The sequence below is a fragment of the Pongo pygmaeus genome, chromosome 20 (assembly GCF_028885625.2).
Source record: "Pongo pygmaeus isolate AG05252 chromosome 20, NHGRI_mPonPyg2-v2.0_pri, whole genome shotgun sequence".
NCBI classification, from domain to species: Eukaryota; Metazoa; Chordata; class Mammalia; order Primates; family Hominidae; genus Pongo; species Pongo pygmaeus.
In genome coordinates, this window is record NC_072393.2 from 12,714,405 (window position 1) to 12,729,418 (window position 15,014).

The 15,014-nt window shown below is 42.4% G+C and overlaps 1 protein-coding gene across 4 annotated transcripts in view; it reads right to left on the reverse strand.

The window, feature by feature from the left end:
* Window positions 1–15,014, reverse strand: part of ZNF709 (zinc finger protein 709) — a 52,357-nt gene that overhangs the window by 7,080 nt on the left and 30,263 nt on the right. For 2 of the 4 annotated variants that reach the window (XM_054464080.2, XM_054464079.2), the window contains exon 2: window positions 11,732–11,776. The exons of the other annotated variants lie outside the window; for them this stretch is intronic. In XM_054464080.2, coding sequence (XP_054320055.1) covers window positions 11,732–11,749 — 18 coding nt within the window. In that variant the 5' untranslated portion in view covers window positions 11,750–11,776. The remainder of the gene's footprint in view (window positions 1–11,731; window positions 11,777–15,014) is intronic. 4 annotated transcript variants of the gene reach the window in all.

Below are 15,014 nucleotides of genomic sequence, written 5' to 3' on the forward strand. Positions count from 1 at the left end.
AATAAGATGCCAGAACAGCTCTTTCCCTCAGAAATCTAACAGTGTACCCTGAGACTTATCGACTTTGAGTAACAGGTTAACAGTTGCAATTTGCAAGGGAGTTCACCCAAGTCCACAACGGTTTCATACTAAATTTGCCCATGATTACAAAATTCAAAGGGTTGAGCAGTGCTGTCCTCCAAAAGGATATGAAATTCCCTTTCTCCAATTTCAGAAAGAAGTGATTCCCAAACAGCTACTCTAGGTGCTGGCCATCCTCCCAACTTCTCTCATTTTAGGCTCCCGTGAGGTATGTGGTGGCATGAGATCCCGACACCAAAGCATAGGAATCCCTCAGTGGCATAATTCCCCTAAATCTTGGCCTTTGAAAAAGATCATTAACTACTGATGTCCATATGCAAAGGACAGAAAAAATGCTCCCAAACAGCAATTCTGATACTAGAATTTACCTGTTTGGTAAAGTAACAGAATATCCACACCTTTCTTGTTGGTGGGTCAAAGGGGTAAAATGAGCTGATCAGGTAAGCTCTAATTGTTCCTTGTACAGTGGTTCTATGGCACTTGTTCAAAGAAATTCCTACTACCTAGTGTGTGGAAGACTGTTAACATTAGTAAAATGTTAACCTAAGACTACTTATCTTTAAATGCCTGAGGGTATATATTCAATTCATAAAAAGTTCACATATTATTCTGTGGTCTCCAAACATTTGTTGTCCTTCACTGATATCTGGGAAATGAGAATTTGGGAGGGATCCCACCAACCTAAGTGATAAAGAGTGGCTTAGTGTGTGGCTGGGTGCGGTGGCTCACACTGTAATCCCAGCACTTTGGGACGCTGAGGCGGGCGTATCACAAGGTCAGGAGATCGAGACCATCCCAGCTAACACAGTGAAACCCCGTCTCTACTAAAAATACAAAAAATTAGCTGGGTGTGGTGGTGGGCGCCTGTAGTCCCAGCTACTTGGGAGGCTGAGGCAGGAGAATGGCGTGAGGTGGAGCTTGCAGTGAGCCGAGATCATGCCACTGCACTCCAGCCAGGGCGACAGAGCGAGACTCCATCTCAAAAAAAAAAAGAGGGGCTTAGCGTGCCTAAATGGTTTATGGAATCAATAGAGTATATATTGAACTACTTTTTTCTTCTCAGAGTCTGGACTTTTTCACATGCCAGGCAGAGGATGCCTACTTGATCAGCCCCCAAAAGCACTGTGAGCACTGGGTCTCTAATGACCTTCCCTAGCAGACAATATATCATATCACAACTTGTTGCTTGGGGAATTGGTCCCATTCCATGTGATTATATGAGGAAAGAACATTTAAAGGCTTGCTTGCATCTGCTTTCCTCCACACCAACTATGACTAAATAAGGCTAATGAAGGATATTTAATAATCCTAATTTTAAAAATGTTATTGGGTAATGTCAAAGCAGAATTAAATTAAGGTGAAAGTTGGTACATGTTCTTAGAACAAACTCAGTGTCAACAAGATGCCACCGCTCCCAAATGATATCTTTATAAAATTCTACAAATCCCTAAAATAGACTTATTAGGAGTCAAGAAAAACTACTTTTCCAAACCTAAGAGGAACAATAAATGTCAAACAATGGATAAAGTCTTTTGAAGAGCAACATAAATACTTGCCTAGTATGTATCAAGGATTTTCAAACTATTAACACTCCAAACAGCATGACACACACAGAGATAAATAGAACAAGGGAGGGGAAAAGTGTCTTCAATGGACTGGCATTTATAAGGAAAATTGATTAATGATAGAGCAAGCATTGTAGGGTAGTGGAAGAGATCACTAACACTTTAATACATGTAGAAGGGACAAACTGTTATCTAATTGGAAAAAGCATTGCATCAGCTCTTTTCCATAGACAATAATCAATTTAATGTATATTTAAATGTGAATAATATAATTAAAACTGTTTCAAAAGTCACAGGCAAATTTTTTTAAATGCAAGAGTAGGGAGAATTTTCTCATGTAAGAGTAAGCCATAAAGGATGAGACTGAAAAGTTCAAATATACTAAAATCAAGAAAGTTAAAAGACAAACCACAAAGCAGGAAAAAAACATCTGACATACATGCAATATAAATGAACTAGTATGCAGAGTAAAAATAAATGAACAGTCAGGCATGATGGCTCACACTTGTAGTCCTAGCTACTCAGGAAGCTGAGGCAGGAGGATCATATGAACCCAGGAGTTAGAGGCTGCAGTGAGCTATCACACCAGCCTGGGTAACAGGGCAAGACTCTGTCAATAAATAAGTAATAAAATAGCCAAATAAATAAAAAGTGAACACATGATTTAAAAATAGGAACATAGGCCGGGTGCGGTGGCTCACACCTATAATCCCAACACTCTGGGAGGCCAAGGCAGGTGGATCACCTGAGGTCAGGAGTTCAAGACCAGCCTGGCCAACATGGTGAAACCCCATCTCTGCTAAAAATACAAAAACTAGCTGGGCGTGGTGGTGGGCACCTGTAATCCCAGCTACTTGGGAGGCTGAGGCAGGAGAATTGCTTGAACCTGTGAGGTGGAGGTTGCAGTGAGACCAGATCGTGCCACTGCACTCCAGCCTCAGTGACAGAGCAAGACTCCATCTCAAAAAAAAAAAAAAAAGGAAAAAAACATATTTAAGAGAGGATGACACACCATATATGAAAAAAGGTCTGGCTGGGCACGGTGGCTCACGCCTATAATCCCAGAACTTTGGAAGGTCGAGGCGGGCAGATCACTTGAGGTTAGAAGTTCAAGACCAGCCTGGCCAACATGGCGAAACCCTTTCTCTACAAAAAATACAAAAATTAGCCAGGTGTGGGGGCATGGGCCTGTAATCCTGGCTACTCAGGTGGCCGAGACACGAGAATCGCTTGAGCACGGGAGGTGAAGGTTGCAGCGAGCCAAGATCACACCACTGCACTCCAGCCTGGGTGACAGAGTGAGACTCTGTCTCAAAAAAAAAAAAGGAAAAGGCATATCTCTCTCCTTCCTTGATACAGCCAAATGAAATACCAAATAGATCCAATTTCTTACATATTAGAAGGACGAAAATCAGTCAATTAGATACTCCCAAGTATTGATGACCACTGCCAATAAACAAATAGTTATGCATGAAGGGAAGAAAGATCAACTGATACACTCCATTGCTATTTCCTGTAAACTTGATCTTGACCATAATCTATAGCACAGTGATTTTCCTCCAACATTCAGAGAAGTTATTGTGTATTTGTACTTAGACACAGATACCAAAACAATAGGATCAGCATTTTTCACAAGAGCAAAAAATGAACTTGAAAAAGCCCAAACACCACCATCAATGGATTGGATGATAAAATTGGATTCCCCTAGCCTGTCACTATCATGTGAAACACAGAGGCAAAACCACTCAAAACCCTTTTCATTGTTAATTCCACTAATACACATGTATTTAAAGTTCAAATAAGGCTCAACTAAAAGAACATCACATAGTGAAAGATAACAGAAGATAAAGGTATAAAGAATAATCAAATAATCAAGACTGTGGCCATCTATGAAGCAGGATGGAGATAAGCCAGAGGAGAACATCAAGTGACTAATTAATGACTGACCAAGGCTCACCTATAAATTTATATTTTTAAATCACTTATTGAGGCAATGATTGACATGAAAAAGCTGTACATATTTAATGTATACAACTCAATGAGTTTGGGGATAAGTATACACCTATGAAGCCATCAGTATCATCAGGACATAGACGTATTCATCACAAAAGTTTCTTTCCCCCTTCATTATTATTACTATTTGTGTGTCTCTCTATGTGTTAAGAATACAACATAATATCTAGTTTAGAAATTTTAAGACTAGGCACGGTGGCTCACACCTGAACCCCAGCACTTTGGAAGGCTAAGGTGGGAGGATCACTTGATGCCAGGAATTCATGGCCAGCCTAGGCAACATAGTGAGATCACATCTCTAGAAAAAAAAGTAAAAATCTTAGCTGGGTGTGGTGGCATTCGCCTGTAGTCCCAGCTACTCAAGAGGCTGGGACAGGAGGATTGCTTGAGCCCAGGAGTTTGAGGCTGCAGTGAGCCATGATTGTGCCATTGCACTCCAGCCTGGATAATGGGGCAAGATCCCATCTTAAAAATGAATAAAAATTTTAAAAAATTTTTTAAAGGAATGTTTAACTATAAAATCATTGTGTTGTTAGCTATAGGTACTATGCCATATAGTAGATCTTCAAAGCTCATTTATCTGCATAACTGAAGCTTTGTATTCTTCAACTTCATCTCTCCATTTCCCCCTTCCCTGGCAAATTACCATTCTACTCTATGCTTCTATGAGTTTGATTATTTTAGATTACATATATAAGTGAGATCACAAAGAATGTGCCTTTCTGTTTGGCTTATTTCACTGAGCATAATGTCCCCTATGTCCATCCATGGTGTTGTCAATGGCAGGATTTCCTTTTTTTAAAGGCTATATCATATTTTATTTTATGTATACATCACACATTCATCTGTTGACACACATTTAGGTTGTTTACATATCTTGGCTGTTGTGAACAATGCTGCAGTGAACATGGGAGTGCACATATCTCTTCAAGATGTTGATTTCAATTCCTTTAGGTAAATATGGAGAAGCAGAGTGCTGGATCATACGGCAATTCCTTTTCTAATTTTCTGATAAACCTCCATGCTATTATCCATAATGGCTGTATCAATTTAAATTTAAACTTCTACCAACAGTATACCAAGGTTCCCTTTTCTCCAAATCCTCACCAACACCTGTAAGACTATAAATACATGTCTTAGCAGAAACCTTGGATGTCAAGAGAGTGGGACAATACATTCAAAGTGTTAAGCTAATTAGCAACACAAAAACATATGAAAGTATAAAACTCACGGGTAAAGGCAAAAGTATAGTCAAATCCAGAATATTCTAATACATAATGGTGGTACAAACATCACTTTCAACTCTAGTATAAAAGCTAAAAGATGAAAGTATTCAAAGTGACTATAGCTGCCGGGCGCGGTGGCTCACGCCTGTAATCCCAGCACTTTGGGAGGCTAAGGGGGGGGATCACGAGGTCAGGAGATCGAGACCATCTCGGCTGACACGGTGAAACCTCGTCTCTACTAAAAATACAAAAAATTAGCCGGGCCTGGTGGCGGGTGCCTGTAGTCCCAGCAACTTGGGAGGCTGAGGCAAGAGAATCGCTTCAACCCAGAGGGCGGAAGTTGCAGTGAGCCGAAATTGCGCCACCGCGCTCCAGCCTGGGTGATGGAGCGAGACTCCGTCTCAAAAAAAATAAATAAACAAAATAAAGTGACTATAGCTACCATAACTTGTAAAATGGACACTGAATATTAAAAACATGTAAATCCTGGCAGGCACAATGGCTCACACCTGTAATCCCAGTACTTTGGGAGGCCGAGGCAGGCAGATCACCTGAGGTCAGGAGTTCGACACCAGCCTGGCCAAAGTAGTAAAACCCTGTCTCTACTAAAAATACAAAAATTAGCTGGGCATGGTGGTGGGCACCTGTAGTCCCAGCTACTCGGGAGGCTGAGGCAGGAGAATCGCTTGAACCCAGTATGCGGAGGTTGCAGTGAGCTGAGATCGCACCACTGTACTCCAGCCTGGGCAACAGAGTGAGATTCCGTCTAAAAAAAAAAAAAAAATCTAAGCATCTACATTAGGAAAGCAAGAAAATATGAGCAAATTAAACCCAAAGTAAGTGCACAACAGAAGAAATAGTAAAAAGAGAAATTAAACAAAACCAAAGGTGTTTCTTTGAAAAGATCAATATATTTGATAAATGTATGGTTAAGCTAACTGAAAAACAGAGAGAGAACAGAAATTACTAATATCACAAATGTAAGTGGGAAAAATAAAAATGAAAAAGCTATGGGCAAAATCCAACATGCATTTATGAGAAGAAACTGGAGATAGAGAGACTTTCCTCTTTTTGAGAAGCAGTATTTATAGGAAACCTGCAGCTAATATCATATTTAATAGTGAGAAACTAGATGGTTTCCTGGTAAGATGAGGAAATGGGCAAAGATGTCCCCTCCTACCACTCCTACTCAACAGATTATACTCAAACTGTAACTAATGAGAGGAGAGGGGAGCGGAGGGGGGAGGGGAGGGGAGGAGAGAAGATACACAGATTGAGAAGGAAGAAATATCACTGTATTTGTCGCATATGACATGATTGTCTAAGTAGAAAATCTCAAAGAATCCACAACAAACTCCTTAAACTAGGGGGAAAGGAGGCATAGCAAGATTGAAGGATATAATCTTAATATACAAAAGTCAATTGCTTTCTTACAGACTCACATTAGTATAGTATAGACTCACTGAGTCATCTGATTTTCAACAAATGACCAACAGAAATTCAATGAAAAAAGACAGCCTTTTTCAACAAACAGTGTTGGAAAAACTGAACATCCACATGCAAAACACAATGAAAAAAACACGAATCTAGAAACAGACGTTACACCTTAAACAAAAACTGGCTCAAAATGGATCATAGATCTAAATGTAAAATCTAGGCCAGGAGCAGTGGCTCATGCCTGTAATCCCAGCACTCTGGGAGGCCATGGCAGGAGGATAGCTTGAAGTCAGGAGTTTGAGACCAGTCTGGGCAACTAAGTGGGACCCCATCTCTACAAAAAATACAAAAATTAGCCAGGTGTGGTGGTGCACACTTGTAGTCCCACCTACTCAGGAGGCTGAAGTGGGAGGAGTGCTTGAGCCCAGGAGGTTGAGGCTGCAGTGAGCCAAGATTGCACTACTGCACTCCGGCCTGGGCAAGAGGGAGAACTTGTCTCAAAAAAAAAAAAAAAAAAAAAAAGTAAAGTTATAGGATACCTAAAAGTTAATGAAGAAGAAAATCTAGGTGACCCTAGGTGATAAATTTTTAGATATAAGCAAAATCCATACAAAATAAAACAGTAAAAGTTTGACTTCATTAAAATGAAAAAGCTCCTCCTCTATGAAAGCTCTATGTTAAGAGAATGAAAAAGACTCTAGAGCCTTTTGCGGTAGGGGTACACATTTAAGGTGGGCCAATTTGCAATTAACAGCATAAAATGGGCTTAAGTAAAATTTATAAACAAGGAATATTTGCCTCCAGAACATCAAAAGAACCTAGAAGATGCTGTGGGTAGTCAGAGGGACAATAGCTATTTTATAGTAGTGTCAGGGATGGAGCAGCCCTCCTTTTACCAAAAGGTTTTTAAGAACTTAACCAAAACATAAAGGTCTCTTATTTTATATATGGGGCAATGGACTTTTTGTAAGCTCTATTTTTTTTTTTCAGTATTTATGTGTCCTGAATGAATGTCAAAACAATGTCCTCAGACAAGGCTGTCATTAATGTAATGTCATACCTGTGCTCCTATAGAAAGGTGGATGCAGTTCAGATTTTGCCTGCAAAGACTGTGCAATGGCAAGGCTGTTGAGGTTCCCTTGGAAAACTAGGTAAAGGTGTATAATCAGCCTTCAGAGGTAAAACTGCAAACTACAGCTAAGTGGCTGTTGAAATAAGCACTAAACAGAACAGACATATACAAATCTGTGAGATGGTGAGAAACAGAACAGACATATACAAATCCGTGAGATGGTGAAATCTGTGAGATCAGCTGGATGGTGTCAGTAATTTCCATGTTGGGTATTGGTATAGGGGCTTAATGGGTGGGACCACAGCATCAAGGTTGCGGTAATCCATTGTGGGTTGCCATTCACTCTTTCCAAGTTTAAGAAAGGCCAAATTGTACTGTTAAAACGAGAAGCACGGGGAATAATCACTTCCTCACTAAATAGGTTTTATATAATACTTTTCAACCCTTCAAGGCCCTGTTCAATTTATATTGAGCCATCGTAACTAATTTAACTGGGGAGTAAGTTCCATAGGGTCTCATTCTGTCAAGCCAATTTGTAAGTGCCAAAGATTTAATTTAAATTTCACTTATGACTCACTGGCTTAGAGTTTACCTGTTCACTCTGGGATATTTTAGGACACTGGGTGCCATGAACATGGGGAATTTAGGCACAGTTATGATGGCTAAGATGAGACATACTTATTTGTCCTGTATTTTATATTCAGTAACTCCCTTAAGATTATCAGGGGATACCTTGCTTAAATTTTAGTGGGTCTCCCACGTATAACCATAATTTGAGCCCTTGTATTGGCTAATCCTATAGTGTGTCAATTAATACATTACATAAGATGTTAAAATTAATACAGAGCCTATGATATAGAGGCTCTTTTATCTTTTTTGTTGTCTAAATTCCTTTAGTCTATTTGGAATTTCCAATTGGGTCAAATTGTGGACCTCTTTTTCAGCATTTTTTTTTGTTCCTTTCCTTCCTAACATGTTTGTTTTGTTTTTGTTTTTGTCCCTGGATATATTTTGACAGCAAAATCCTCTCTACAGGGGAGGGGTGTTCTTTTCCCTCCAGAGAGCCACAAATCACTATCATCAGGCTTAGGGACCTGTCCCTCATGGTTGCTTTATAGAATTTAAGGACCTGGGCCTTAAGCTGGCTTTGAATGAACCCTTTGCAATGCTGCAGAGGAACCATGAGTGTGCCCTATGATCCTGAGGGTCCGCATCCTTGCTGCAATAGAGCAACAGCAGCAGCACTTAAGGGTCCTTGTGAGCCCTGTGCTATTAGGAGTGTGGACTCGGCCCACCGTCTAACAGCTAGCTGCCTTTCCCCCTCTCTTTCGTCTCTTTTTCAAAAATGACTGCTCTGGCAGGTAGTCTTTCCCATGAGCACCTTGTATGTCAGGTCAGCAGCAGTCACAGCTTTACTCTAAAACACACAGATAAGTCCAGGCCAAGAAACACTACCCAGGACCACTTTAAGGAGTATCCAATCTCATATTCCTTTTCCTAAAAGCCAAGGAATTATCAAAACTGCCAACTCCAGTTGGCTAAACATAGAACCCAGACTTGGCAGGGCACAACATGCAGCACAGAGTAGCAAAACTCAAAGTAGTAGCTTCCCAGAAAGCAGCAGCTGAAAGTGCATGCTGGCCATCAGGCAACAGAGCAGGTAGCAATTCAGTGCAAGAGAAGACAGACCCATGGGGTGACAGTCAATGTCTGAACACCATGCTCATGGTAACAATTCCTATGTCGTTCCAATGTTGACACTAATAACAGCGTGGAGAACAGACACCAAAGGGTATGAAAAGACTCACTACTGTGATCATTGAGGTCTTGGGGAAAGCAGAGCAGGCTGCTCAAGCAGGTGTGACATAGCTTCAGAGGGCAAAGAAAGCCTCCTGGCCCGGGTTTTTATTGTAGTTTGGGGGTGGGGCTACAAGAGAGTTCCTGCTCAAGGGCAGGAGCTTCTGTGGTTTGAATTTCCTGCTCTGACTTTTTCAGCTTGCCCAGGTGTGCAGCACGAGGAGAAGAGAGAAGGGTGACGCTTATGATGTCCACAGCCAAAATCAAAACATGCAGAGTCCAACTACTCATTACAGAACAAACATGAGTATGAAAAACATGCATTTGCAATTGCTTATTTTTATAAAAAGAAATACTGACAGTATGCTTAAGAAATTATTAAAAGGCCAGGCACAGTGGTTTATACCTATAACACCAGTGCTTTGACAGGCTGAGGCAGGAGGATTGCCTGAGCCCAGGAGTTCAAGACTAGCCTGGGCAACATAGTAAGACTCCATCACTACAAAAAATTTAAAAATTAGCTGGGAGTGGCAACACACACTTGTAGTCCCAGCTACTGAAGAGGCTGAGGTGGAAAGATCACTTGAGCCCAGGAGGTTCAGGCTGCAATGAGCTATCATCATGTCATTGTACTCCAGCCTGGGCAACAGAACAAGACCCCATCTTAAAAAAAATAAAAAAATATCAAAAGTGGGTATTTGGGGGGTGGCTAGAGCAAGTGCCCTGGCTGGAGTGGACCAGGATATGCTGGCAGTGAGTCTTTTCAAGTTAGACTCAACTATTGTGGATTTTTTTCTAACTTCCACATGCATGATTTCTTTAAAATAAACAGCTAAATTTAAATAAGCCATATTTTACTACTTAATAATCTTCATTTTTAATCAACTTACTTTTGCTTTTTAAATTTTGATTTAAAATTTCTTACATATGAAACAATTCTAAGACTTAATCCAGGCCGGGCGCGATGGCTCATGCCTGTAATCCTAGCACTTTGGGAGGCTAAGGCAGGTGGATCGCGAGATCAGGAAATCGAGACCATCCTGGCCAACATGGTGAAACCTCGTCTCTACTAAAATACAAAAAAATTAGCTGGCCGTGATGGTGCACGCCTGTAGTCCCAGCTACTCGGGAGACTGAGGCAGGGGAATTGCTTGAACCTGAGAGTAGGAAATTGCAGTGAGCTGAGATCGCGCCACTGCACCCCAGCCTGGCAACAGAGTGAGACTCCGTCTCAAAAAAAAAGACTGAATCCAGCTGGGCATGGTGGCTTATATTAGGGAATTTTGGGAAGCCAAGTTGAGAGGATTGCTTGAAGCCAGGAGTTCAAGACTAATCCGGTCAAGAGAGTGAGACCCTGTCTCTACAAAAAAGAATATACATATAAAATTAGCTGGGTATGGTGGCTCATGTCTCTAATTCTAGTTACTTGGGAGGCAGAGGTGAAAGGAGTTCAGGGCTGTAGTGAGTTATGATTGTGCCACTGTACTCTAACTAGGACAACAGAGCGAGACCCTGTCTTTAAAAAAAAAACAAAAAAAAACTTAATACTTTAAACACTGACAATTACAAAAGTGAAAAATTTTCAAATCTCTTTCTAACTATAATGACAAGGTGCATTATTATGTGTCCTACCATCTCACACTGGGAGGTGTTATTGGGAAGGAGTAGCATATTATAATGCATTAGCATTTTATCTTAAGTATGTTAGGATTTTCAAATATATATAAGCTTTGAGTAGTTATTCTACCAAATAAAGAAGTTCAGGCCAGGTGCAGTGGCTCACACCTGTAATCCCAGCACTTTGGGAGGCCAAGGCGGGTGGATCATGAGGTCAGGAGATCAAGACCATCCTGGCTAACACGGTGAAACCCCATCTCTACTAAAAATACAAAAAATTAGCCAGGCGTGGTGGCGAGCGCCTGTAGTCCCAGCTACTCGGGAGGCTGAGACAGGAGAATGGCGTGAACCTGGGAGGCTGAGCTTGCAGTGAGCCGAGATCACGCCACTGCACTCCAGCCTGGGCGACAGAGTGAGACTCCATCTCAAAGCGAGACTCCGTCTCAGAAAAAAAAAAAAAAAGTTCAATTGCATTTTCCTTTCAGTTCAAGTGGAAATTCATTTGCAATAGGAATCATATAGACTTTGAGGTTTTTTTGGTTTTGGTTTTTTTGTTTTTTGAGACAGGGTTTTAATCTGTCACCCAGGCTGAATGAAGCACACTGACTCAATTTTGGCTCACTGCCACCTCTGCCTCCCAGGCTCAAGGGATACTCCCATCTCAGCCTCCTGAGTAGCTGGGACTACACCCAGCTAAAATTACCACACCTGGCTAATTTTTTTTTTTTTTTTTTTTGGTAGAGACAGGGTTTCGCCATGTTGCCCACGCTGGTCTCAAACTCCTGGGCTCAAGCAATCCAACTGCCTCAGCCTCCCAAAGTGCTGGAATTACAGGCATGAGCCATGATGCCTGGCCTCTTTTAAATTTCAAAGTACTCTATGACATGCACATACAAAAACTGATCTAAAAATGAAAAATGTACCTGAGAATGTAAATACATCCATCTCTTATCTTGAGGTTCTCTTGCCTAAAAGAAACAAATATTCTGTTTGGTTCCAGAGTTTTCTTTCTTTTTTTTTGTTTTGAGATGGAGTCTTGCTCTGTTGCCCAGGCTGGAGTGCAGTGCACAATCTCGGTTCACTGCAACCTCCCCCGCAACCCGGGGTTCAAGCAATTCTCCTGCCTCAGCCTCCTGAGTAGCTGGGATTACAGGCACCCACCAAAAATTACATGTCTGGTTAATTTTTATATTTTTAGTAGAGACAGGGTTTCACCAAGTTGGCCAGGCTGGTCTCGAACTTCTGACCTCAAGTGATCCCTCTGCCTCGGCCTCCCAAAGCACTGAAATTACAGGCGTGAGCCACCACACCCGGCCCGGCCCGGTTTCAGAATTTTCTTGCCTTAGTTGCATCATACCTTTCAATTGACTTACATTTTCAAACCCAAGAAACAAAATTTAACACATTCACATATGGAATAACATTAAAAAGTGTTAACAGAAACTAGAATTTGGCTGCTGTAATAGTCAGCAAATAAAGGAATCCAAAGGGAAAAAAAAACCACCAGCCTGGACACAGTGAGGATCTACAAAAAATTTACAAATTAGCCAGGTGTGACAGTGCACACCTGTAGTCCTAGGTACTTGTGAAGCGGAGGTGGGAGGATCATTTGAGCCAAGAAAGGTGTTGGAGGTTACAGTTAGCTATGATCACACCACTGCACCCTACTCTGGGTGACAGAGCGAGACACTGACTTAAAAAAAAAATAGGGAAGGAAGGAAGGGGAAAGAAAGAAAGAAGGAAGGGAAGGGAAGGGAAGGGACAGGGAGGGGAGGGGAGGGGAGAGGAGAGGAGGGGAGGGGAGGGAAGGGAAGGGAAAGGAAAGGAAAGCCACTGTTTGAGGCCAGCAGTTTGAGACCAGCCTGGCCAACAAAGTGAGAACCCACCTCTAAAATACACACACACACACACATACACACACATACACACACACACACACACACGCTCCCTCTCCCTCTCTCTCTCCCTCTCTCTCTCAAGTCAGCTCAGACTAGCAGCCTGCCTCCCCACAATTCAGAAGGAAAACCCACACTCAGAAAGCTAAACACATACACAAGCTTGGGGCCCACATTCTTGCTGTTGGGCAACAACCCTTAGAGTGAGACAGTCCCTGGTGACAGACAGCAGGGGCACCTGAGGAGCCAAAGGAATGAACTCTGAGAGCTCCACACATTCCCTCACCCCTGGTGACAGGGAAATCGCCACTTCAATTGTCATAAGTGAGGAAACTCTCAACTGGACTGAGATTAAGGTTCCGACCCAAATTAACTCCCCAGTTCATTCATCCTGTGTCCAGGAGACAGATCTCCTGGCCTTTACAGACTTTCTCACTATAGAAAAATTACACTGAGTGCACCAAACAACAGATGCAGAACTCAAACCTAATGTCTAAAAATAGGCCCAAGGAAACCACAATTATGCCCTCAGGAAGGGCATCACTGGATTCAGCCAATCCCCCAACGCTCATTCAGATCCCCAGCTTTCCAGTGCTCAGCAGCTTCTCTCAGTACAAAGGGCTCCTTCCACAGTAGGTATGAGCAGGTAGGAGCAGGGGAGGCTCCCTAGGAAGAAACAACTGGGCCTTCAATTACATCCCTTGGCCGACCCAAGGGTTGGCCTTAGAGCTTGGAGTCACTGACCTGAGTCTTCTTTGCTCTCCAGTCAAGTGACCTGGACCACTACTGATATTTACATGAGACAAACCCAGTGTTTGAAGAAATCAAAGGGGAGGCTGAGGCAGGTGGATGACTTGAGCCCAGAATGGAATTCCATTTAAATCACCCAAAAAGAAAGAACAGACCTGAGGAACTTGCTACACATTCTCAGAAGACAAAAAGAGAAACAAAAATTTTTAATAAATGCAATATCATACTGGGATATTTCATTATTATTTTCGGTTTTTGAGACAAGGTGTGAGACCTTGCTGAGCCTGGAGTGCAGTGGCATGATCAAGGCTCAAGGCAGCCTCAACTTCCTGGGCTCAAGCAATCCTCCCGCCTCAGCCTCCCAAGTAGCTGGGACTACAAGTGCAGGCAATTACGCCCAGCTAATTTTTTTTTTTTTTTAATTTCTAGTAGAGACGAGGTCTCTCTATGTCACCTAGGCTGGTCTTGAACTCCTGAGCTCAAGCGATCCTCCTGACTCAGCCTCCCAAAGTGCTGAGATTACAGGCGTGAGCCACCGCTCCTAGCTTGATATTTTATTATTTTCTGAAACCCATCTCTTTCTTGCCTCTTTGGAAATATTTTACATCCACTCTAAAGGTTTATTTTATTTTATTTTTTTATTTTTTTGAGACAGAGTCTCTGTCGCCGAAGCTGTAGTGCAGTGGCACAATCTCATCTTAACTGCAACCTCTGCCTCCCGGGTTCAAGCGATTATCCTGCCTCAGCCTCCTGAGTAGCCGTGATTACAAACGTGCATCACCACACCCGGCTAATTTTTTGTATTTTTAGTAGAGACGAGGTTTCGCCATGTTGGCTAGGCTGTAGGTCTCCTAATTACGTATATTTTACATTTTTTGAGAATCAATTAAGTGAGTAAATCTTTTCAAGGTGATAAGCCCAGGGAGGGGAAGTGCTGCGCTGGAAAGGACAGATCTCCCAGAAAAGTTTCCAAAAAGGAGATTCAACCCAAAGGAGTTCCCATAGGATGTCAGGTCCCAGGAGAGATACTGGCAAGAGAGGCACAAGCATTTTACACGAGGTAGCTTCAAGTCCTTCTCCTCTGTTTTCCTCTCAGGTAAATACCCAAAAGCATACGTTAAATCTTTTAAAAAGAACCATCCATTCTTCTGTACAAAAAGGATAATTAAAATACTGCGTCTGGTTGAAATAACGACGTTGTGAACTGAAGAGAAGACACTGGCATTTGAAAGGGATCTAGAAATTTAGGGATTTAATCCCAGCTCTGGGAAGAGCCAGGCTGGAGGACACGGTCGTGGGTTTGAGATCTAGCTTCCCATACACTTGGAAACCTTGAGAAACGAGTCCTCCCTTGGGAAGAAAAGAGGGACTGAGGACCCCACACAACACTGCTCCTCTCACGCACGAACCCCACGCCCGAGACGGGATTCCCCCCATGACCCTCCCGTGCCCCCGCACAATCTGGGGAGACGCGAGGCTGCGGGCTCGGAGCTGCCCAGAGAGGGCTCCGGGACTGGGGCCGCAGTCGCCGCGCAGGGACTGGACAAGACGCCCGGGGTCC